Source organism: Aotus nancymaae, unplaced genomic scaffold, assembly GCF_030222135.1.
Source record: "Aotus nancymaae isolate 86718 unplaced genomic scaffold, 86718_ANA_hifiasm-v0.15.2.pri h1tg000003l, whole genome shotgun sequence".
NCBI lineage: Eukaryota > Metazoa > Chordata > Mammalia > Primates > Aotidae > Aotus > Aotus nancymaae.
In genome coordinates this window covers 26,870,257-26,895,050 of record NW_026988414.1, presented here as the reverse complement: position 1 = coordinate 26,895,050, position 24,794 = coordinate 26,870,257, and the positions used below count along the sequence as shown (strand labels likewise).

General features: G+C 44.0%; 1 protein-coding gene across 2 annotated transcripts in view; it reads right to left on the bottom strand.

Moving 5' to 3' along the window:
* Window positions 1–24,794, bottom strand: part of ABCA1 (ATP binding cassette subfamily A member 1) — a 155,849-nt gene that overhangs the window by 119,661 nt on the left and 11,394 nt on the right. For both annotated transcript variants that reach the window (XM_064379401.1, XM_064379391.1), the window contains exon 2: window positions 11,345–11,502. In XM_064379401.1, coding sequence (XP_064235471.1) covers window positions 11,345–11,410 — 66 coding nt within the window. In that variant the 5' untranslated portion in view covers window positions 11,411–11,502. The remainder of the gene's footprint in view (window positions 1–11,344; window positions 11,503–24,794) is intronic.

Here is a 24,794-nt window from a genome sequence, read left to right as displayed (position 1 = left end):
GTCTCAAAAAAAAAAAAAAAAAAGAAAGAAAATACTAATGAAATTAGTGTAAAAAAAATGAAATTAACAAAGAGTATGAGTAAGATAAGTCGTCATTAACCTTGAGGCTCTGAAACTACCATTTGTACTTTTAAGATAAATAATAGCTACTATTTATTTAGGGCCCAATATGTACAAGGCACATTTTATATGAATTAATTAATTTAATCCTCAGGACAACTCTGTGAGATAGGAAATACTGTCTTCATTTTATATGTAACAAGTCTAAGGTTGGCGGAGGGGTAAATCACAGAGCTAGTCAGTAGCAGGGTTGAGATGAGCAGCCAATTCTACCCAACTCGGGAGACTACATGACATTCTATTTGACATCATAGGTGACTCAGGTAGGAAATGGCCCCACTAGGTAGCATGGTCTAGAAATATCAACAGCATCCACAGAGGTAAGACGAATTCACAGCTTGCAGATCTGTAATATTGACAGCCAATACTGGGCACCTATTGCGTACTCAGGACTTTTTATATATCTCATCTCCAGTATTTAATTCACAATAACCCTGTAAGGTAGGTTGTATCATCACCACATTAGAAGTGAAGAAACTGAGGTCTGAACAAGTTATGAGCCATAAGAAACTGCACCAAGGCTGGGCGCGGTGGCTCACGCCTATAATCCCAGCATTTTGGGAGGCCGAGGCGGGTGGATCATCTGAGGTTGGGAGTTCAAGACCAGCCTGACCAACATGGAGAAACCCCATCTCTAAAAAAAAAGAAACTGCACCAATGTTTGAACCCAGATCTACTGACCCTCAAGTGTGTGCTTTTGTACCCATCATGCTGCCATCACAAAGCTATGTTTGGGACATACACCTTTTAAGATATGCCACTTAAAAGAAACCTAGCATTTGCCAGCCCTGCTGAGCACTGATCTGACCCAATGAATCAAGGCCTATGTTCCTGGATATCTCTGCAGCCCTCATATCTAGGATCCTGTAGGGCAGCAGATGCTCAAAATATGTTGGTTAACTGAAAAATATGAATGGGTCTTCCCCATGGCAATTGACAGCAAAGGGCACACAAAAAATCTAACAAATCACTTTCAGTAGCTGAAGCTGGTGAGTATCAGCTGATCAGGGAAAGGGGTTAAAAAAATTGATGATAATAATAATGGCTAACACTTAAAAAGGTCTTACATGCACCAGGGTTGTAAATGCTTTACATACATTAACTCACTTAATCATCAAATAATCCAATCAGTACACATTTTACAGAAGAGGAAACTGAGACTCAGAGTCAATACACTGCCTAATGGTCCAAGATTGGCAAATGGCAGAGCCAAGATTCAAAGCCACTCTGACTGAAGGACTCTTTCTCTTACACATTATATACCCCAACCTCCTTATCCACTCTGCCCTCACTTACCAGAGCATACAGACTCCTGCTCTCCCAAAGCCTTTGCTGATCTGAGACACTAGCATGTATGAATGAATGAATGAAGAGACTGTCTCCAAAGTTCACACCACCTAAGCCAGAGAACTCATGAGAGATAAAATTTAATCTATGCCCTTTTACCCTGCACCTCTAAAATTCTTTCCATCCATGAACCTAGAAATCACCTTCCAAACCCAGGAGAATGTTCTAGGTATTTATTTTCATAATAGCCTCCTTCTAGAAACCAAACTTGACTTCTGTCAGGATATGCCATTATGGCTACATTCATTAATAAAATCAGACTTCTCCTCCGTCTCTGAGCTTAGCACTTTTCCCTAAACATAAACCCTCATAAATAGCTTGGAAATGAAGTTGATCCTTTACCATTATAAACTCCTACAGAAAACTCTTCTAAATCTTGCTTTGGTGCCTAACCCACCCAACCCCACACCTCCCCATGGGGTGGGAAGATGGGGAGGAACATTGTTTTTTGTTTTTTTTGGGGGGGATGGAGTTTCGCTTTTGTTACCCAGACTGGAGTGCAATGGCGCGATCTCGGCTCACCGCAACCTCTGCCTCCTGGGTTCAAGCAATTCTCCTGCCTCAGCCTCCCAAGTAGCTGGGACTACAGGTGTGCACCACCATGCCTAGCTAATTTTTGTACTTTTAGTAGAGATGGGGTTTCACCATGTTGACCAGGATGGTCTCGATCTCTTGACCTTGTGATCCACCCGCCTCGGCCTCCCAAAGTACTGGGATTATAGGCGTGAACCACCACACCCCACCGGAACATTGTTTTTAAAAGGCGTTTCTCATCAAAGTCAAAGCTGCTCCGGAAAGTACCAAAGCACCACCTTGCATTTACCATCTTGTTATTCTCACCTATAATATGGGGATAATATGAGCAGACACCTCTAGAACAGATTTTCTTGATAGTGACCCTACTGACATTTGGGACCAGATAGTTGTTGGGAGAGACTCCCCTATGAATTCTAGGAAATTTAGCAGCATCCCTGACTTCAACCTCTAAATACCAGCACATACACTCCCAGGACTGTGGAGGGGTGAGGGTGGGGTGAGGTGGGGGGAATAACTGCCCCCAGTTGAGAACCACTGCTCTAGAGTTATTATGAGAATTATATGTATCTCATATTGAAGGCTAATCACCGAGTCTAGGACTTACCATCATCATGTTATTCAATATGCATCAAACCACTCTTGAATCATCATTCATAGCTATGCCAACATCTCACACACTACAGATGTTCGCTGTCCCCTTGATTATTCATGCCCCACTGCTGGCTGCAGAAGTTCATAGACCACAATCCAGTCACTCTGTGAACTCATTTCACTACCCAGCCTGAGGACACGGTTACAGTGCTCTTAAATTCTTGAGATTTATCCACGTTAATTCAAGGCTGGGGCAGCACAAAGGCCATGCACAAAGAACAGAGGAAACTAACAGAATAAAATTGGGCCTTGGGCAAGAGTCTTCCAAATCACGGTAGCCAAAGTAATGCACTCCCTGCTGAAAAACAAAGTCGCTATTTCTTAGTATTGAGATTCTTGAGAATACAACGGGGTATTAAAAAGGAAACAAGAAGAATAAACATCAGAAAGGAAGAGCTGAAGATATCCTTTCTTATAGCACATCACAAATCTAAGAAAACTCACAAAGTTAACTAAAAAGCTGCAAATGATTTGCAAATATGGGTAAATTAATCAGAACCAAGGTAAATTCTCCTAAACAATAGCATTGCTATAAGCCTGTGAAAACCAGTTAAATTAATATAATGTTGGGAAAAGAGAATACTATTCACAGTAAGAACAGACACATAAACAAAAAATCCAGGTATTAACTTAACCAAATATGTGCTGCTTATATAAAAGAAAACCACAGAACTTTGGTAGGATAAATAAAGGAAGATGAGAATTAAGGAGAGCTAAACTCTGCTTCATGATGAACTCATTTAATATCCAAATTTCCCAAGCTAATTTACAGATTTAACACAATTGCACTTAAAATAGTGATAGGGGGCCGGGCGCAGTGGCTTACGCCTGTAATCCCAGCACTTTGCGAGGCCAAAGCAGGCAGATCATGAGGTCAAGAGATCGAGACCATCCTGACTAACATAGTGAAACCCCATCTCTACTAAAAACCACAAAAATTAGCTGGGTATGGGGGCATGCATCTGTAGTTCCAGCTACTCGGGAGGCTGAGGCAGGAGATCGCTTGAACCCGGGAGGCAGAGGTTACAGTGAGCCGAGATCGTGCCACTGCACTCCAGCCTAGCACCTGGCAACAGAGCAAGACTCTGTCTCAAAAGAAAAAAAGAGAAAGAAAATGGTGATAGGGTTATTTTTTTCGAGCTTGATAAGGTAATAATATTCAACAGTAAAAAATACATGAAAATATCAAAAGATATTCTGAAAGGCAAAAAGGTAAGTGGGGGACAATGAGCTCCCCCAGATATCAGAATGTTCATCAGATTGAGGGCACATTCTGGGGTCTATCAGCACAAAAACAAAAACTGCCTATCAAATGACCAAATGAATTAACTCCAAAATTGCTCCCTACACAGATTTTTCTTTTTTTTTTTTTTTTTTTGAGACAGGGTTTTACCACTCTGTTGCCCAGGCTAGAGTACAGTGGTGTGATCATAGCTCACTGCAGCCCTGACCACCCAGACTCAAGCAATTCTCCCACCTTAGCCTTCCAAGTAGCTGGGACTCCAGGTAAGTACCACTGCGGCTGGCTAATTTCCTTATTTTTATAGAGATGGAGTTTTGCTATGCTGCCCAGACTGGTCTTGACCTCCTAGTCTCAAGCAGTCCTCCCACCTCAGCCTCCCAAAGTGCTGGGAATATAGGCATGAGCCACCATATCCAGGTTATAATAAATGTTTTAATAAATATCCCAAAAATAATTAGAAAAGGAATCACTATTTAATCACTAGTGACTATTTGTTAAATAATCACTGGGATGACACGATACAAATGTGAAGAAAAATTAATTTTAGACCCATTGCAAACAGCATACACATCAATGAGACCTGGGAACGCTAAAGTGAAATCTTAAGGATCACATCAGAAAATTGCTAGAGGGGGAAAACGATTTTTAAAACCAGGCCTGCCTTCCCTGAACCACAGTCTCAAGCATTGATGGTGGCTATTCGAATTGGCTGGATCCTCTGGAAAGACATCTTATCATACACTGCAAGGGCCATTTCCCTTCGACCTAGTAATCCTGCTCCTCAGATTTTAGCCTACATAAATAATAGAAAAATAATAAAAAATTAAATGTATAGAATCTTTACAGTAATTTATTTGCAACAGCACACATGGAATAACCTAAGTGTTGGCAACAGGGTTTAAACTTATAGAAACTGTGTTGATGGATTACTGCAAAGCTATCAGGAATGTCACAGGCATCATCCTACAGTAGATCTGGAGCCAAAGTTCCCAGCCCTCCTCTTAGCAACTTTTTTTTTTTTTTTTTGGAGACAGAGTCTCACTCTGTCACCCAGGCTGGAGTGCAGTGGTGCAATCTTTGCTCACTGCAACCTCTGCCTCCTGGGTTCAAGCGATTCTCCTGCCTCAGCCTCCCAAATAGCTGGGATTACAGGCAAGTGCTACCCTGCCTGACTAATTTTTGTATTTTTAGTAGAGACGAGGTTTCACCACGTTGAGCAGCCTGGTCTCAAACTCCTGGCTTCAAGTGATCCGCCCACCTCGGTCTCCCAAAGTGCTGGGATTATAGGCGTGAGCCACCAGGCCCAGCCAATAACTTATTAACAATACTTTCTTCATCTGTGAAACAGAAATTGTAATGCATATACCTCGGAATTGCTGTGAGAATCAAGAAAATAATGGGTATCAAAGTATTACTTTCAAAACTATAAAACACAGCCTACACACCCGAAATCATTTTTCTAAATAAGAAGATGATTTAGAAATATGTGAACATGCACACTAAATAGTGTTAAATGAAAAAAGAAACAGAGCATAAAATGGTCCGTGTATACATAATGATTACAATTGCTTTCTTGGGCCACTGTCACTCAAGTTCCCTCTCTCTCGAGTCACCAGACAATGTGGCCTGACCACTTCAGGGCATCCTTTTGCACATAAAATAAAATAAAATAAAATCCTCCTTCCCCAGTTTCAAGGCCCTGAATGATCCAGTCATGTCTATTACCAACTCATCCCCAGCCAGTCTCATTCACTCACTCCAACAGTGCCACTGGCTTCCTTCCGTTCCCTGACTCAGGGGACAGGCGCCCCGAGTCTTTCTGCCTGGAATGGATCCCCCTGATCTCTAGGCCTCTGATCATTTTTTTTTTTTTTTTTTTGAGATGGAGTCTCACTCTGTTGCCCAGGCTGGAGTGCAGTGGCGCAATCTTGGCTCACTGCAACCTCCGCCTCCTGGGTTCAAGCAATTCTCCTGCCTTAGCCTCCCGAGGAGCTGGGACAACAGGTGTGCATCACCATGCCTGGCTAATTTTTGTATTTTTTAGTAGAAACAGGATTTCACCTTATTGGACAGGCCGGTCTCAAACTCCTGACCTTTTGATCCACCCGCCTCAGCCTCCCAAAGTGCTGGGATTACAAGCATGAGCCACCACGCCCAGCCTAGGCCTCTGATCTTTGCCTGGCTGACCGCTGATTGAAATTCAGGGCTCCCAGCTTTAACGTCACAACCTGTCACTCTAACTGAACTCCCAAACCACATCTGACAGTACTATAGTTTGTTAGATTTTTTCTTCATAATCCTTATCACAGTTTATAGTTAAGTTTTCATTTGTGTGATGATGTGTGTCACATTTGCTGCCCTCACTGAACTGTAAGCTCTATGAAAGCAGTGATCACGCCTGGCTGGTTCCCAGCTAACCATCCCACACGTAATAGATGCTTAATTGATATTTATCCAAATCAAACAATAAATGTCTATTTGTTTTATTCCATAGAACAGAAAACTAAAGCTCTGGAGAAAGGAGTTTTCCTAGGCCACTGAAGCAGATGGTGGCCAAGCTGGGATTGGAATCATGACCACTGCTGCCTGTGCTGCTGTCCTTACTCCAGGAGTAAGGACAGGGAAGAAATGTGTCAGGTGAAACTAGAAATAGGGAAAGGATGCAGAGAGTTCCCGTCTATCCTATAAAATTCTCTAAAGGCTCATAAATGAGGAGTTTTAATTTTTTGATAGCTTATTCCTTTTCATTAAGAATGCCCAAATAGTGGTATTCTGGCCGGGCGCATTGACTCATGCCTGTAATCTCAGCACATTGGGAGGCCAAGGCGGGTGGATCACTTGAAGTCAGGAGTTCAAGACCAGCTTGGCCAACATGGTAAAACTCCGTCTCTACTGAAAATATAAAAATTAGCTGGCTGTGGTGATGTGTGCCTGTAATCCCATGTAATCCCAGCTACTCGGGAGGCTGAGGCATGAGAATTGCTTGAACCCAGGAGGCAGAGGTTGCAGTGAGCCAAGATCGCTTCACTGCACTCCAGCCTGGGTAATACAGTGAGACTCAGTTTAAAAAAAGAAAAATCACAATTAGCTATTTTCCCAGCCACATGAGTAGTCAGATCTATTGAGAAAATTAATAATAAAGGCAAAAGAAAACAGGCCATATGGCCACCCTCACTTTGTCCAGTTTGTTCCACGGGGACCTTGGCCTCTGGATCAGCCTAAAACCAGATGAGGATCTTGAAACCTCTGAAGTTCTCTTCCCCTTCCTGTCCGCAGCCCTGTTTGTACTGAATACCTGCCACCCACACAAGCTAACTGTTACTTTGGACCCAAACTGAGCTTTGTACCCAACTTTCACAACTCAATTCAATGTATTCTTTGCCTAGCAGAAACAACGGAAAAACTAACCCTGGCTGATGGTCCCCCATGAGTCTGCAGAATAGGGGCACAGGAGAGAAGAGGACCCAGGAGTTACCAGCAAACAATAACACAGAATGAAAAGGCAAGCACACTGCATTTCAACAGGGTTGCTCTGGGGTATACTGCTCAGCTCCAGCCTTTTCCATAGTCTTTCTTGTCTTCCTGGCAGCAGCACACAGGCTTTTATGTAGGGAGCCTCCTCAAGGCCTGCAAACTAATGGGCCTTAATACATTTCCCATTCATTTAGTAAATATTAAGCATGTCCCAAGTGCCAGGCTCTGTGCTGGGCTCTGAGGCCAAGCGTAAATACTCCAGGATCTCAGAAGACAGGAAATGCGCAATTAACTTCCAGACACTGCAGGCAACAGCTATCACGGGCTGCTAACTTCTTCCCCTACTATGTGAGCTAACAAAGTAGCCCCACAACCCTTAAGAGGTTCCAATGTCTAAACAATATAATCTAGAAATCCAAGCCAGGTGGATTGGGAAGTAGCTACCGGTCAGAACTTGAGATTCAGAGACATAAAAGCTTTAGTATACAGATAGAGCAAAGCAAAAAAGGGTCTGCAACTACAGGGCCACCGGGAGACTAGTTCTGGTGCTACTTTCTTGACTGACCAAGTCTGGACACCTGTGCCCCCCGAGCTCCAGTTCCATCCATTGTACAAGGTGCAAGCCAGATCTTCCCAACTCTAACCATCTAAGCATCAGTAACCTGAAATAAATCACTTTTCTTTCTGATTCAGCAAAATACACTTCCTTTAGAAATCAGGAAGGGAGGTAAGGAAAACAGGCTAGCAAGCAGTGATATAATATCTTAAGCCCGTTTGTGTCAGGGGGTTGCACCCCACTTCCTTTTTAACGAGAACTCTGCCACAAGGCTACAAACTGCCTTTGGCTAAGCCTGCCTATCTCTCTTATCCTAACACTTTAAACCCATCTGCAACACTGAACAACACGCAGCAAGACCAGTGGAGTCTGGCCTGATTTGAGTGACCCCACCCCACATCCTGTTGTAGGATTCCTTCCCTGGCTAAGCACAGGAAACCTCTTCCCTGCCCTTTCTTCTACCTTCAAGCTGCTATGCAGCTGCAAAAAAATAAAAAAAGAAAAATAGTTTGGAGGAGGGAAGAATAGTCACTGTGATGGGACAGAATGAGGCTTGGCCCTAGTCTTGGGGATCTCAGCTTCTGGTTGCAGCTCAGTGGCTGGCTGGGTGACCTTGCGGAAACACCTTCTCTACTATGTACCTTAGCTTTCTCATCTATAAAATAAGAGGTTCTGACTAGACTACCCCAGAGCCATAGCCCTCCTTTCATTGCCAAGATGACAGGATTCTCTCTACTACTCACTAATGGACACACACCATAGAGAAACCACGGCAGAGACAATTTCCCAGCAAGTGGGTCCCTTCCACCAGGATAAGAAGGGGCAGGGGACCTGGACCACACCACACTGTAGTGAAGGAACAAGAGCAAGGACAGACATACAGGATACCAAGACTTGGGGATAACCGTAGGAGGCAGGGAGAAAGGCAAGGAAGGAGTCAGAAACCAATATTCTCAGATGAAGGATAGGCAAAATAATGATACTACTGAAAAGCCATTTGGCACACTGAGTTAAGAGTGTAAACTTCAGAGTCAGATTATCTGGATTTGAACTCTACCTTGGCTATTTGTTAGGGTGTGGTCCTTAGACAAGTTACTTAACCTTTCTGAGTAGCAAGTTCCCTGGGTATATCATGTGAAAATAACAGTATATCATGTGGCCTTAAAAGGAATAAATCTGGCCGGACGCAGTGGCTCACGCCTGTAATCCCAGCACTTTGGGAGGCCGAGGAGGGTAGATCACGAGGTCAGGAGTTCAAGACCAGCCTGGCCAACATGGTGAAACTCCATCTCTACTAAAAATACAAAAATTAGCTGGGCATGGTGGCGTGTGCCTATAATCCCAGCTACTTTCAGGCGTGTGCCTAAAATCCCAGTTTTCTGACAGCAGGCTGGGAGCCAGTTGTTATGGTCCTGATCATTTTAGTTTCATGGATGTTATCATTTGGGAATGAAGAATCCACTTCTGAAAACAGACTTGAGTGAGGCTCTCTCCCAGCTACTCAGGAGGCTGAGGCAGGGGAATTGCTTGAATTGGGACCCAGGAGACAGAGGTTGCAGTGAGCCGAGATTGTGCTACTGCACTTCTGCTTGGGCTACAGAGTGAGACTCCATCTCAAAAAAAAAAAAAAAAAAAGGAATCAATCTAGTTAATAATGTCTAATCAGCTAGTGCCTCACCCATGGAAGTTCATTCTAAGTGTTTGCTTTTACTGTATTAATATAATATTATCTATTATATTTTACAATTCTTACTAAAAACAGATTGGATCCATAGATTCTAGTCCCTGTTCTCTCACTAATGACCTTGGAATTCAGGTTCCCCATTTGTAACATGAGAGGCTGAACGCAATCAGTTTTTCTTAAGTGAGGCTCTGTATACAGGGAGGGATTATGTTTAAGTTCTCTAGGAGGATTTTAAACACTTCGTTCTCATTTCAATAGTCAGCCAAACAAAGTCTAATAAACACATGGATTTTTTAAATGCTTACTTTAAAGACAAGTTCTGGCACAAGATTTCAAAGCCCAAATTTATATTTGTGTTTATGATGGTGTTGGCATCAGTATAATTGTAGCAAGCTAATGAGAATGGAACAGATGCAGATTCAACTTATGAAATATGAGACTGGACCCAATGAAAGCCAAATACCATCAAATTAAGGTCGTACAAGCAGAAAAATGGATGGAGAGTGCAATCTTTAGCACATGATAATACAGACCGGCCAAACTCCAAACGATCAGCGCTACAGCATTTACTGCCATCTTCACGTTGCAATTTATAATTTGGTTTTGGCTGAACAAGAGCAGCTGCCTCACCACATTTAAGGTGTTAATTTGAATGGTATTGATTATGCAATTTTGTTTGTACTTTATTTGTAAATATGTATGGGTCATATAGTTGTATAATGACAGCCTATAAGAAGTTTATATCTACTTTTACATACCTACATATTTAAGTAACGCTATAATAAAAAAGAAATTTGGTGAACAAAAGGGTGCCTTGATACTTTTGTTCTTTTACAGACAGTGCAAGCATTATTCTAGTTTGAGGAAAACTGAATTAAATTCTCTCCAAAGTCCCTTACGGCCCTTTGAATTTCAGAAAGATGATCATTTTGGTTGCAGACACGATGAGTTTCATTAAGACAGCCAAGTGGGGATACTGGCTTAGAATCCAGGAAAAAAATAACAGGAAAAAGAGACTTAGAAACCACCTACAGAGAAATGCATCCTAGAGATGGGATCTCTAAGGAAGGGTGTTCAGAGACTGAGCTTCCGGGAGTTCACCCTGCCCTACAGCCCTCACATCCCTCTGTGGAACCTTCCATCCACCTGTGCATTAAAGATGATCTCCGGATTACTCAAAGCATTATTGGCCCATCTGGAAAGTCAACGGCTTAGAACCCTCCGCAGAAATAAAACAAGTCTCAGTTACTATATCCCTCTAGGCCTGAGGAAAATCTGTAACGAAAGGGTCCAGATTGACACCAAGGGACCCAGCGTTGATCTCTAAGGGTGGAGCTGTTAACTCGCTTCACTCACAACTCCCAGAAACACAGGGGCCCGTTAGGGGCTTCTGGAGAGCCAGGTGGCCCCCAGGGCTGCAGCCAAAGGAAAAAGCAGGGTGGTCAGGGGCAATTCGGTGCCAGGTCCCAGGGATGAGAATTCATGCCTGGGACCTAGCACAAATCAAAGTTAATATTTCTGCCTGGCTACAAATCTGCCCCTATGATAAGCCACACACCATATCTGGACCACACAGTCCTGTGTCCATAAGAGCCAGATTCCATCAATCCCTGTGTGAAAACCAGCACAGCTTCCTTCCCTCCCTCCCTCCCTCCCTCCTCCAATCCCCAACTCAAAACCACAAAGAAAAGAATGAGAGACACCCCCTTCCTCCAGAAAAACCCAAGCTTACTGTTTGTCTTCTTCTGAAAGTGAGGTTCTTCCACAGCAGCAACCTCAGCTGAGGCCAGTAAGCCATGTTACCTCAGCCAGCACCCACAGCGTGTGGCTCAGGAGCCCTGGAAGGCAGCGGCCAGAGCTCACAGCAGGGACGCCGTGGCTGGTCATTAACTGAAAGATAAAGCAGGAGGGGAAACAGCCGTCAGTTATTACTGCAAAGTCATACACCAACAAGGACTGCTAATCCAGCCCTCTCAGCTGAGACCTCCAACACACAGCTCCACGTCATGACTGCTTCTCAATGGGTCATGAGACCCCAGCTCCCAACCTCTGGGTTCACCCACAAACAGCAATTTGGGAGGTTTTCCAACAGCAGTCTGGGAGCCAGTTGTTACGGTCCTAATCATTTTAGTTCCATGGATATTATCATTTGGGAATGAAGAATCCACTTCTGAAAATAGTCTTGAGTGAGGTTCTCTCAGGTGGCCAGAACACTGAGAACGTAAATGGCATATTGGAATCCCAGAGAGTCTCTCTAAGAAAGTGCCTCCCCTTACCTCAAAAGTCAGCAGCATTTGTAAATTTTGCCTCAAGCCTAAAGTGACATACTATTCTCTGAACTTCCTTACAGACTAAATTTACAATGGGTTACACAACTGGGTCCTTCACATCGTAAAAAAGCACCATCAATAAAGCAGTTTCCTAATCTGGAAAGCCACAACGTGCCTCAGATGACTGTGCATAAAACACCAAGAAAATGCCACCGACACCTGGCTCTCAGGTAATGAGGACAACCCTAGCGCTGTGTCTCTGTGGAAAGAAAGCAATATCCCATGGAGAAACAAGTCTGCTAAGGCAGGCTCAGGGCATCGACTGTGAAACTGACAAACAAGCTCCCACGGGCAGGACATATGCACACTTCTGGCCTCGCTCCACCCGCACCTGAATACACCGCCCCACTACTCCTCACAGGTGCCACCTTGGAGAACTGTTTGTCCTGCTAGGGCAAGAAGGCGTCCTCATGAACAGGGGATACTACATTCTGTGTGTCCCAGCCACCCACGCAGCAGCTGCCCTTAATTAATGCTGGAATAGTCCCAAGAAGTTAAAGTTAAAGCTGGGGCGGGGGCAGAAGATGAAAAATGGAAGAAGGGAAGACACACAGGTGAAAATTCGGCCCTGCTGGTACTTGATAACCATGAACTCTCCTAGCTTTGTTTATAAAATGGCTCAGTGAATGAATCACTGTGGCCTCTAGAGGATTGGGGCAAGGATAGGGTGGGACACTGGGCATGAGGAACAAGGAGCAGAAGGAATTAGGAATGCAGTAGCCAGGTAGGAATATAAAACCAAGTACAGGCTGGGTGCAGTGGCTGACATCTGTAATCCCAGCACTTTGGGTGGCTGAGACAGGCGGATCACGAGGTCAGGAGTTCGAGACCAGCCTGACCAACATAGTGAAACCCCATCTCTACTAAAGATACAAAAAATTAGCCAGGCATGGTGGTGCATGCCTGTAATCCCAGATACTCTGGAGGCTGAGGCAGAAGAATCGCTTGAACCCGGGAAAGGGAGGCTGTGGTGAGCGGAGACTGCACCATTGCACTCCTGGGCAACAGAGCAAGACTCCGTCTCAAAAAAAAAAATTTAAACATTCATTTTGTGAGACTTAGGAATTCTCTAAAATAATAATAATGATAAAACCAAGCACTAGACTGGAAATCTGTGAGTCCAAATGAAACCTCAATGCCAAAGTCAGTCTCTAGTAGAACATCATCCTTTTATCTCCCACCTCACAAGGACTTAGATTAAAACTTCTAGAAAAGTCAAGAGATTGGAGGAAATTAAAGTGTCTGAAAAGAGACAGCCTACCACTCTGTATTCTAATTCATTCATAGACAGTCCAATAAATCAAGAATCCCTCTGAAATAGTCAAGCCTTAGGACCTATTTATTTTCTTTTTTTTTTTTTTTTTTTTTTTTTGAGACGGAGTTTCGCTCTTGTTACCCAGGCTGGAGCGCAATGGCGCGATCTCGGCTCACCGCAATCTCCGCCTCCTGGGTTCAGGCAATTCTCCTGCCTCAGCCTCCTGAGTAGCTGGGATTACAGGCACGCGCCACCGTGCCCAGCTAATTTTTTGTATTAGTAGAGACGGGGTTTCACCATGTTGACCAGGATGGTCTCGATCCCTTGACCTCGTGATCCACCCGCCTCGGCCTCCCAAAGTGCTGGGATTACAGGCTTGAGCCACCGCGCCCGGCCAGGACCTATTTATTTTCTTTATCATTTGTTCAGTAAACTTTTAGAAGGACACAGACCCCCAAAATTTCTCGCTCCAAAAAGAGGAAGAGTTAAACCAGCACTGCATCAATTTGTTCAAAGATGACCACTGGCCCCAAAGCACTGGCAGCCCAAACAGCATTATGAGACCCATGCCTGTAATCCCAAATTGTTTTCTAAGTGGCTCAGGACAGAGCGTGCATTCCAGAAATATTAAATAAATAGATTTTTCTCATACAAAAGCTGCTCTCCAGGAATCACTTTGTTGATTTAGAAGCTACACGAATCTTGTCAGATCCCCCAGGTAACACTGAGGAGGGTACAGTTAAGAAAAGGAAAACTACCAGAAAAAGCCCAGACATCAAATAGACCCGGCTTCCCAACTATGTGCCCTTGGCCAAGGCTTTATGCTCTCTGAGCATCAATTTCCTCATTATAAAATGAGGATGACAATACTTACCTTGTATGGTGTTCTGTGGATTCAACAAGATAATATAAATAAGTTCCCAACACTGTACGTGGCTTACTGTAAGTGCCAAAGCAATATGAGTTCCCTCTCCCCATTTATCTTTCTTCATTCCACCAATATCCTCTAGCTGAGAAATGGTTATATCCTGTCTAAACAGGACATTCCATTATATTTCTAGCAAATCCATTGTGGGTTTCTAAAAAGGTAGGAGGGGCAAAGCAGGAAGGATGAAATCTTAATAGCCTAGCATTGGAGTACCCAGAGCCAAACCCAAATACAGAATATCACCTCCCCTAAACCCTGATTGGAGAAGCTCAAAGGAAGAGAAGACACACCTCTACACAACGTTCATGAGAAGAAGAGAAGGATGAGTTTTTCTGGACAGCATTTTCTTGGAAGTAAAGTGTCTGGATTTCCAAAAAAAGCTTCTGACTCCAGTGACTCTCCAGGAAGCACATGGAGAAGGTTGGTAAGAAGTAGCATAGAGCCGCAGTACAAAGTTCTACCTGGCTTTGCTGGGCACAAATAGGCAAGCTTCCTGCTCCAATTCCTCCCGTCCACCTTGGCACTGCCCTGGCCTCCTGCACAATTTGCTCCCCCATCTCAGAACACAAAGATCAATACTGGGAACATTTCTGTCCTAAGAGGAGGGTTTGGCAATGCCCGGGCCCTTCTGCTCAGGTAACTGAAGCCAAAGGGACATTTCCACATTGGTTTTCGAAGGAAGTGAACAAACAAATCAAAACCAAAAAAAAAGCTATAAAAGAGGCAGCACTATGTACTAGATTTCTCAATGTTTCAAACGCAGCACACTCACTTCTGCCCTCACACACATTTCCAGTTACTGGCTGGAAAGGATCCCACTGCACAGGCATCCCAGGCAATAGGCTACTCTGATCCGGCTCCTGGATGACCACAACCACCACCTCACTGGCCTCTCATCCATTTGCCACAGAGCACCCAGAGTTATTCCGCTAGACCAAGTATCTGAATATGCCTCTCCCCTGATTCGAACCTTTTGCCAGCTCCTCAGCACCTGAAGGTAGAGTCCAGTGCTCACCAAGGTTTACCTGGCCTCCCTTCTGGAACTCCAGCCTACTCTCTCACCGCTCCCCACCTGCTAAGCTATGCTCTGGAGACTTATGTACAGGCTCTGAATGTGCTGCACGTTCTCCTACCACTGGGACTTCACTGGTGGGTTCTCTTGTCCTAAGACACTTTCTCAAGCACTGTTAGCCTGGCTGACTCTTAGGTCTCAAACTTAGGTCTCCACTTCTTCAATGTCCTTTCCTGATCTCCTCCCCTGCAACTGATATGTGGGTTTGGAGCCCTTCCTACGTGCTCCCTAGGAAGGCTCTGCTGGGAAAGAGGATTTCTACCTTCTGAATGAGAGCAGAGACCATTCCTGTTTCCTTCATCCCTGTCTTCCTTAGTATACCAAAGGGTCCTGGCTTGTAGTAAGCACTCAGAAGATATCTGCTTAATTAATTAATTAAGAGATGTACAGGAGAATAGGGTGTCAGAATTCAAGGGTACTGGCACTCCTGGGCCTGTGGTAACTCATTTCTCAAGCTTGATTAAGTGATTTGGGCAAATTATCCCGAGAGAGGGAGCTCTGTGTTCAGCAGCTTCTACCATATGTTTGAGAGGGTCACAAAGGACTGCTGAGCTTCCCAGGTGACTCCTGAGGCATCCCGGTAAATGTAATGGAATCTAAGTCGGCTTCCCATAACCACCAGGTTTAGCTATAGGCTGGGCAGCCTCCCAAGGCCAGCAGGGCCACGCAATTGACTTTCGGCCAATCCTCATCCTCAAGCCCGAGACGCGCTCTCTTTGAGTTTCATCAGTCACGCAGGTGGATCACCCCTTGCCAAACTGTGACGAACTCCACACCTCAACCTTGTTTTGCACAGTTTGGGCATGGCAGAAGTCACTGCTGGAAACCTTTGACCACTTTTTTAAAGACATTTTCGCTGCAAATGTCGCTGATATTTTGAAGTTATTACTATCTACAGAATACAACAGACTACTAAATTAAAACCTCCTCAAATAAGCAAAAACACTCATCATTAGTTGCAGAGAAATACAAATTAAAACCACAATGAGATACCGTTACACACACACTAAATTAAAAATTAAAAGTGCTAGTGTGTGTATGGAGACACTGGGACTCAATACCCTGTGGAACTGTAAATGGAAGAGACACTTTGGAAGATAGTTGGACAGTTTCTGCTAAAGTTAGACATAGTATTAGGATATGACCCAGCCAGCCCATCCTAGGTATTTGTGAATATTTACAGCAGCCTTATATAGAATAGCCAAAAACTGGAAACAATTAGTTGTCACAATGTCCATCAACTGGTGAATAAATTAAACTGGAGCTGGGCGCAGTGGCTCGCACCTGTATTCTTAGCACTTTGGGAGCTGGAGGCGGGCGGATCATCTGAGGTCAGGAGGTCCAGACCAGCCTGGCCAACATGGCAAAACACCGTCTCTACTAAAAATACAAAAATTAGCCAGGCATGGTGGTGGCTACCTGTAATCCCAGCTACTCAGGAGGCAGGAGAAGTGCTTGAACCTGGAAGGCAGAGGTTGCAGTGAGCCAAAATTGTGCCACTGCATTCCACCCTAGGTGACATAGCGATACTCCTTCTGAAAAATAAATAGCCGGCACGGTGGCTCACGCCTGTAATCCCAGCATTTTGAGAGGCCCAGGCGGGCAGATCACCTGAGGTCAGGAGTTCTAAACCAGCCTGACCAACATGGAGAAACCCCATCTCTACTAAAAATACAAAATTAGCTGGGCATGATGATACATGCCTGTAATCCCAGCTACTCGGGAGGCTGAGGCAGGAGAATTGCTTGAACCCAGGAGGCAGAGGTTGCAGTGAGCCAAAATTGTGCCACTGCACTCCAGCCTGGGCAACGAGAGCAAAACTCTGTCTCAAAATATATAAATTAAATAAATAAATAAATAAAACTGGGACACTTACTCAGCAATAAGAAGGAACAAACTACTGATACATGCAACAACCTGGATGAATCCCAAAAGCCTAATGCTAAGAAAAACAAGCCAGACGCAAAAACCTATATATACTGCATGATTCCATTTATATCACATTCTTGAAAAGGTGAAACGAAGGAGATAGAAATTAGCGCAGTGGCGGTCAGTGCTCATGGGTAGAGGAGATGACAGACTACAAAGGAGCAAGGCAGAAGTAGATACACATGTGTATCCATTTGTCAAAACTCATCATACTTTTGTAATGGGGAAGTCTTGCTGTGTGTAAATTACACATCAATAAATCTGAACCAGATAAACTGCCTTCTATTATAATAATTAACATACCTCACAAGTCAAAACTCGGAAGACCTGAGAACTGGATAGCGTAAAGTCTGATTATTGTGTGATCTCCTTGGAAGAGGAATAGTAGATAAATATTCATTACACTTACGAATTCCACAAACAACTGCAGCCTTAACTCTGCAGGGCTCCCATTAGCCACAACAAATATTTATCGAGTGCCTATCACATGCCAGGTGCTGTTCCAGACCTTAGAGATTCAGTGAACAACAGAAGCAAAGTTCCTCCGTTTATGGGGCTTCTATTCTACCAGGGATGGGAAATAGACAAATAATAGCAGGTTGTTCGAGCAGCAGGTGGTAGGATTGATGAAGACAAATAAAGCAGAGTAAGGGGACAGAGAGTAATGGGGCGGAAGTCTTTCCTTTCTGATGCAGCATCTTTGGGACAATGAACTGAGAGGGTGAACCCTATGCTACCCACAAAAGGGTGGCTTAAATGACAGCAGGGATTATAAATTCTTTTCACTTTTCTCTAAAACAAAACCTGGAACACCAGACAGCAGACAGATTTCAGTGATGCTGGCAAAAGAAATATACACACACACACACACAAACACAAACACACTTATATATATCCATATATACACACATACTCATGTATACATACACATACACACACACTCATACATATATATATACACACACACATACACACATATATATTCACAGGAAGCTGGCTGGGAAGGGGGAAATGATGACCCTAGTAAGCACCTGGCACCTGCTCTCCCACCTCTTCCTCACCAAAACATTGTGCCCTTTTGAAACTGACATGTACATTTCCAAGAGAGATGAGAAATGAGAATTACAAAGAAGAAAGGGAGAGAGAGCAAGATATACCAAAAAGACAAGATGGGAGGATTTTCCCCTCATTTGGCACAGCCAAAAGGAAAACAGGAACTCCTTCCCGCGACTGCCCTCTACCCTCCTACAGCACTAAATCTATCTAAGGAAATACAGTGAGGAAAGAAAGTGCATGTGTCTGTACAGCTACCAGAAGCTGTTCGCTTGTGCAGTAACAAGAGGGCTGACTGGTCTTTCTCCTTCCCGCAAGAACACTGCCAGCCCGTGAGCTTTAGAGCTGGGCTCCCATCTAAGGGTGAGAGTCAGCCCTCCTGCCTGAGCCAGGGCAGGTTCCAGAAGAGAGAAATCTCCAAGCAGGGACCACACAAGTGTCACATCTCACTGGGACAGAAATTGGCCCCTCTGGGCAGAAGAAGAGAGCCTTCCACAAAGTCATGCTCCATTTGACTGTCGTGTGAGTAGATAAAATCTCATGGAATTTTGAAGGCCCACTCCCACTATACCCCTGCTGCAATCCTTATAGACAGAGAAGCTGAGGCCTCCCCAAAAGCAAGTGACTTGACTAGCATTAGAGCTAGTTTCTCAAAAAATAACTTTTTCAACAACTCTGTTGTTGTTGTTGTTGTTGTTGTTGTTGTTGGTTTTGAGATGGAGTCTCACTCTCTTGCCAGGCTGGAGTGGAGTGGAGTGACCTCTGCTTACTGCAACCTCTGCCTCCTGGGTTTAAGCGAGTCTCCTGCCGCAGCCTCCCGAGTAGCTGGGATTACAGGTGCCCACCACCACGCCCAGCTAATTTTTGTATTTTTATTAAAGACAGGTTTTACCATATTGGGCAGGATGGTCTCGATCTCCTGACCTTGTGATCCACCTGTCTCAGCCTCCCAAAGTGCTGGGATTACAGGCTTAAACCACTGTGCCTGGCCCTTTTTCAACAACTCTTACATGCCCCTTCCCACTAAGCGATTTCTCTTATGATTTTATTTGCTGTTCTGAATGCATTTCTCATGGTTCTATCCAAATAGTTCACATACCCAAAATGTATAGTCAGCAACTAATTTTCATCTTTCAAAAACAGTGGTTATATGATAGCTAATTCATTAAACCTTAAACAAATGAGTGTGTGTGTGTGTGTGTGTATTCTACTTTGTTCAACAAACTTTCAAAAAGTTACCACAAGTGAGATGGAAGCTGAAATTTCCAACAATAGCTATCAATCTCTCTTTTTTATTATTTATTTTATTTTTAAGACAGAGTCTCGCTCTGTTGCCCAGGATGGAGTGCGGTGGCATGATCTCCATTCACTGCAACCTCTGCCTCCCAGGTTCAAGTGATTCTCCTGCTTCAGCCTCCAGAGTTGCTGGGAGTACAGGTGCCCACCACCACACCCGGCTAACTTTTTCATATTTTTAGTAGAGACAGGGTTTCAACATGTTGGTCAGGCTGGTTTCGAACTCCTAACCTCAAGGGATCTTGTCTCAGCCTCCCAAAGTGCTGGGATTGCAGGCATGAGCCATGGTGCCCAGCCTCAGTATCTCTCTTGATGAGGTTGCTTCTAGATGTCTTTTTTCTTAATCGAGGTATAATAGACAAATAAAAATGTTATATATTTACAGTGTTCTAGATGTCTTATATCAATAACAACTTGCCAGTAAACTACAAAGCAGGAGGTGGATTTAACTGTATCAGATATGAACTGAAAATAGGTTGGTGCCAAAGCTCTGATTGCCTATTCATGAGATGCTGATGCAAAAGCAAGAATCACAGATGTGACTCATGTGCCTCATCTCCAGAGAGATGTACAGGGTCCTAGAATATTAGGACATGAAACTTCTAAGCTCAACAGAACATGCTTGCTTTGGAAAAGGTCTGTTCTCTAATTGCCTCTCTGATCATGTGCCTCTGAATCGGCAGCCACATTCAGGGACAAGCCTAGCAAGGTTACTGAAGGCCAGGAAACTCAGAAAAACAGGTTTACCGCACCCATGATTGAAGACAGAACGTGGCTGCCGTGTGGGTGGGAGGGGATTTTGAGTCACCCTACTATTTCTCCCAGGCTGACCCGTCAGCTTCATTGAGCTTCTCTGAAGCTAATTTGGCTGCTGCAGTTTAATTTTTCAGGCCTCCAGATGCTACTGCACCCTCTATTCTTAAGGGTATCCTTGCTAGGATAGCTTTAAATTACACCTCCTCACACTCCCGAAACCTTCTATAGACCACAATTCCAGGGAAACTGCCTTTAGTTAGGAGGCCTTGCAGAATGGTCATGGGCTGGTACTCACCTCCGAAATTGTGTTCCTACTTTTAACGGCAACATTTTAATAGTCAAATTTGAGAAGCCAAAAGGGATAAGAAATCCTCCAAGTTAAAAGTCAAAAATGAAATGAAGTTATCCAATCATTCCAGAGGAATTCTATCATTCTAAAAGAGGTTCTGCTATCAAATTGTCCATTTAAAAATATACAGATCCCAGGGCTGGGAGGCCGAGGCGGGTGTATCATGAGGTCAGGAGTTCTAGACCAGCCTGGCCAAGATGTTGAAACCCCGTCTCTACTAAAAATACAAAAATTAGCTGGGTGCGGTGGCATGCACCTGTAATCCCAGCTACTCAGGAGGCTGAGGCAAGAGAATCGCTTGAACCTGGGAGGCGGAGGTTGCAGTGAGCCGAGATAGCGCCATTGCACTCCAGCCTGGGTGATAGAGTGAGACTCTATCTCAAAAAAAAAATAGATAGATAGATAGATAGATAGATAGATAGATAGATAGATAGATCCAATGAATTTTATTAATTCCAACAATCTGTAACTTGGGTACAGTTTTTTTGAAGTAGCAAAAGCATCATACTTACTTGATTGTTAGTTACAATAAGATAATAGAGGCTGGGCACAGTGGCTCACGCCTGTCATCCCAGCACTTTGAGAGGCTGCGGTGGGTGGATCACCTGAGGTCAGGAGTTCGAGATCAGCCTGACCAACATGGTGAAACCTCGTCTCTACTAAAAATAAAAATACAAAAATTACCTGGGCGTGGTGGCAGGCACCTATAGTGTCAGCTACTTGGGAGGCTGAGGCAGGAAATCACTTGAACCCAAGAGGTGAAGGCTGCAGTGAGCTGAGATTGTGCCACTGCACTCCAGCCTGGGTGACAGAGCAAGACTTCATCTCAAAAAAAAAAAAAGATAATAGATAACTGCACTTCCTTATAATTCCATCTTTCACTTGAATACATATACAATTTCCTACACAAAATTATTTGCTAATAGCTAATTTTCAAAATGAGGGCTATGAAATGAATATGTAAAAACTGAAACCAGAAATCCATGAATATTGTACAAATCTATACTAACCTTTGAGAAACATAATCCTTCATGTTGTCAACAATACGATTTTACAAGAGCTCCTGACTGGATGTGGTGGGGAGAGGCTGAGGCAGGAGGATCACTTGAGCCCAGGAGTTTGAGGCTGCAATGAATTATGATCACACCACCGTACTCCAACCTGGGCAACAGTGCAAGACCGTGTCTCAAAAATAAACAAACAAATAAATAAGGAGCTCCTAAAGGTTTAACGCCATCTATATCATGTCACTGATACTTGGGCAACCAAAGATCCTATTTATCACCCTCAACATTCCCATTGCCACCTGCTAAATGGTCTCAGAACTTCTAAACCTCACAAGAGCCAGGATTTCTGAAAGCAGATCTGTCTTGTACTCCAGCCCTTGTTTCAACACTGTGGAACTACGAAGAAACTCTAACAAAATGTTGGAGATAGTCTCTCTTCCTCTACTGATTTCCGCTATGCAAACCCAGAGCAACCTTCAAAGGAAGACTTCAGCAAACAATACCACTATTTGCCTTTTCCCTGGTCGGGGGTATGTAGCAAATAGAAAAAAGAACCTTTCCTCTAAAAAAGCAATCAATCTGTCAACATTCTATGTCATAGAAAAAAAATCCATTTCTTCAACCACAATCATAATGCCAGAATAAAAGAGATCTGAAGGGAAGGGACTAGTTAATTCATAAACACCCCGAGGCTACACAGAAACACAAGCAAGCAAGCCCTTATTTGCAGAAAAAAACTTGGTTGGATAATGTTCCCTGCTGTTATAGGAGGGTTTTCCAAGAGAATTTTGGGAGAAATGGTTTAGTGACTTTATCAGCAAAAATCATTTTGTTTGGCTTACACCACTGAAGAATCAACATCTTCAGGTGTTCAACCTTCTCCCGGCCTGAAGGATTTATATTTATTTATGAAAGTGCTCAAAGCAGTTGGGGGGACAGACAAACCCAAATCTTAGTCACTGTCTTTATTTCTTTTCCTTTGGGTCTATTCAACGATGCAGAAAACTCCTCAAATCCTTAACTCCTTTGTTGTCTTGAGTTGTTTCAGCAGGAAGAAAGCAGGTTTTAGAGTCAGAGAAGGCTAGGTTTGAAGCCTGACTCTGCTACTCACTAGTTCTGGAACCCTAGGGACTCTGAGCCCCTGTATCTTCTCCAAAAAATAGAGCTGATAATATATGTAAAGCATCTATTCAGTTCCCGGAACAAAGTAAGTGTACAGTAGCTATTATAATGAGTAATGCTGCCAACTTCACAGAGTGAAGTGTTCATCAAGGGTGGGGCACAGAGTGGGTGGTATATTAAAGGAATCTCTTTTCTGTCTTCTTTGTCCACAGAAGACACTATGTCTCTTAAGGGCCTTTTCAGAGTAAACTGGAGTGTTCTCCAGGACCCAGTGCATTGGGAGAGGTGAAAGCATTACAGGGTATCCTGTTGCCACTTCTGACCATTGTTTTACCATAAATCCCCCTCTTGGGGGTCCTCGCCACTCACTTCTCTTATTTTCTCTACACTCTCATGGAGGTTGATCCTATTTTCCATGGCACATTGCCACCTTCCTACAAGTTTTTAGAACCCGACTCAGTTTTTCTCTCCACCCCATTTCCTCCAGTTTCTATGTCAATTAGAAATCTCTATTCAAAATCTGAGCCTTGGCCAAACGTGGTAGCTCATGCCTGTAATCCCTGCACTTTGGGAGACTGAGGTGGGTGGATCACCTGAGGTCAGGAGTTCGAGACCAGCCTGGCCAATATGGTAAAACCCCATCTCTCCTAAAAATACAAAAATGAGCCAGGCATGGTGGTGGGCGCCTGTAATTCCAGTTACTCAGGAGGCTGAGACAGGAGAATCACTTGAACCCAGGAGTCAGAGGTTGCAGTGAGCCAAGATCATGCCACTGCACTCCAGCCTGCGCAACAAGAGCAAACCTCCATCTCAAAAAAGAAAGAGAGAAAGAGAAAGAGGGAAGGAAGGAAAGAAATCTGAGCCTTATAATTCCATCTTTTCAGCTCTACCTACAATCTTCTCTAGTGTACCAACTTATCAGTGATCCCTGAAAAATAAAGCCATGTGCCACAAGCTAATGTGTCTCAGCATCTTCCTGCTCTCCACCACACTGAGCCCAAGATGACCCAGTGCTCCACAAACATATGTAGAATGCAAGTAAAACCCCGGGGATCAGAAAAGATAATTAAAGGGCCGGGCGCGGTGGCTCACGCCTGTAATCCCAGCACTTTGGGAGGCCGAAGTGGGTGGATCACGAGGTCAAGAGATCGAGACCATCCTGGTCAACATGGTGAAACCCCGTCTCTACTAAAAATACAAAAAAATTGCCCGGATGCGGTGGCTGAAGCCTGTAATCCCAGCACTTTGGGAGGCTGAGGCGGGTGGATCACGAGGTTAAGAGATCGAGACCACCCTGGTCAACATGGTGAAACCCCGTCTCTACTAATACAAAAAATTAGCTGGGCATGGTGGCGCATGCCTGTAATCCCAGCTACTCAGGAGGCTGAGGCAGGAGAATTGCCTGAACCCAGGAGGCGGAGGTTGCGGTGAGCCGAGATCACGCCATTGCACTCCAGCCTGGGTAACAAGAGCGAAACTCCGCCTCAAAAAAAAAAAAAAAAAAAAATACAAAAAAATTAGCTGGGCACGGTGGTGCGTGCCTGTAATCCCAGCTACTCAGGAGGCTGAGGCAAGAGAATTGCCTGAACCCAGGAGGCGGAGGTTGCGGTGAGCCGAGATCGTGCTATTGCACTCCAGCCTGGGTAACAAGAGTGAAACTCTGTCTAAAAAAAAAAAAAAAAAAAAAAAATACATATATACAACAATTAGCTGGGTGTAGCGGTGGGCGCCTGTAGTCACAGTTACTTGGGAGGCTGAAGCAGAGAATTGCTTGAACCTGGGAGGCAGAGGTTACAGTGAGCTGAGATCACGCCACTGCTGTCCAGCCTGGACAACAGAGTGAGACTCCATCTCAAAAAATAATAATAAAAAGAAAAGATAGTTAAAGCAGATTCACTACAGTAACAAACCAGCCAAGAAATTGCACCGAAAGTAAAGGTTTGGGTGACAAAATTTCCAACTGTGTTCAAAGAAACGTAAGTTCCAGCAGGAGTGTACGTAATCTGATTTTCTTCAAAGCCTCTCTAATTTGTAGGGAAGGACATTCATTTTCATTAACTTCATGTGAGCTAGAGAGAATCCATG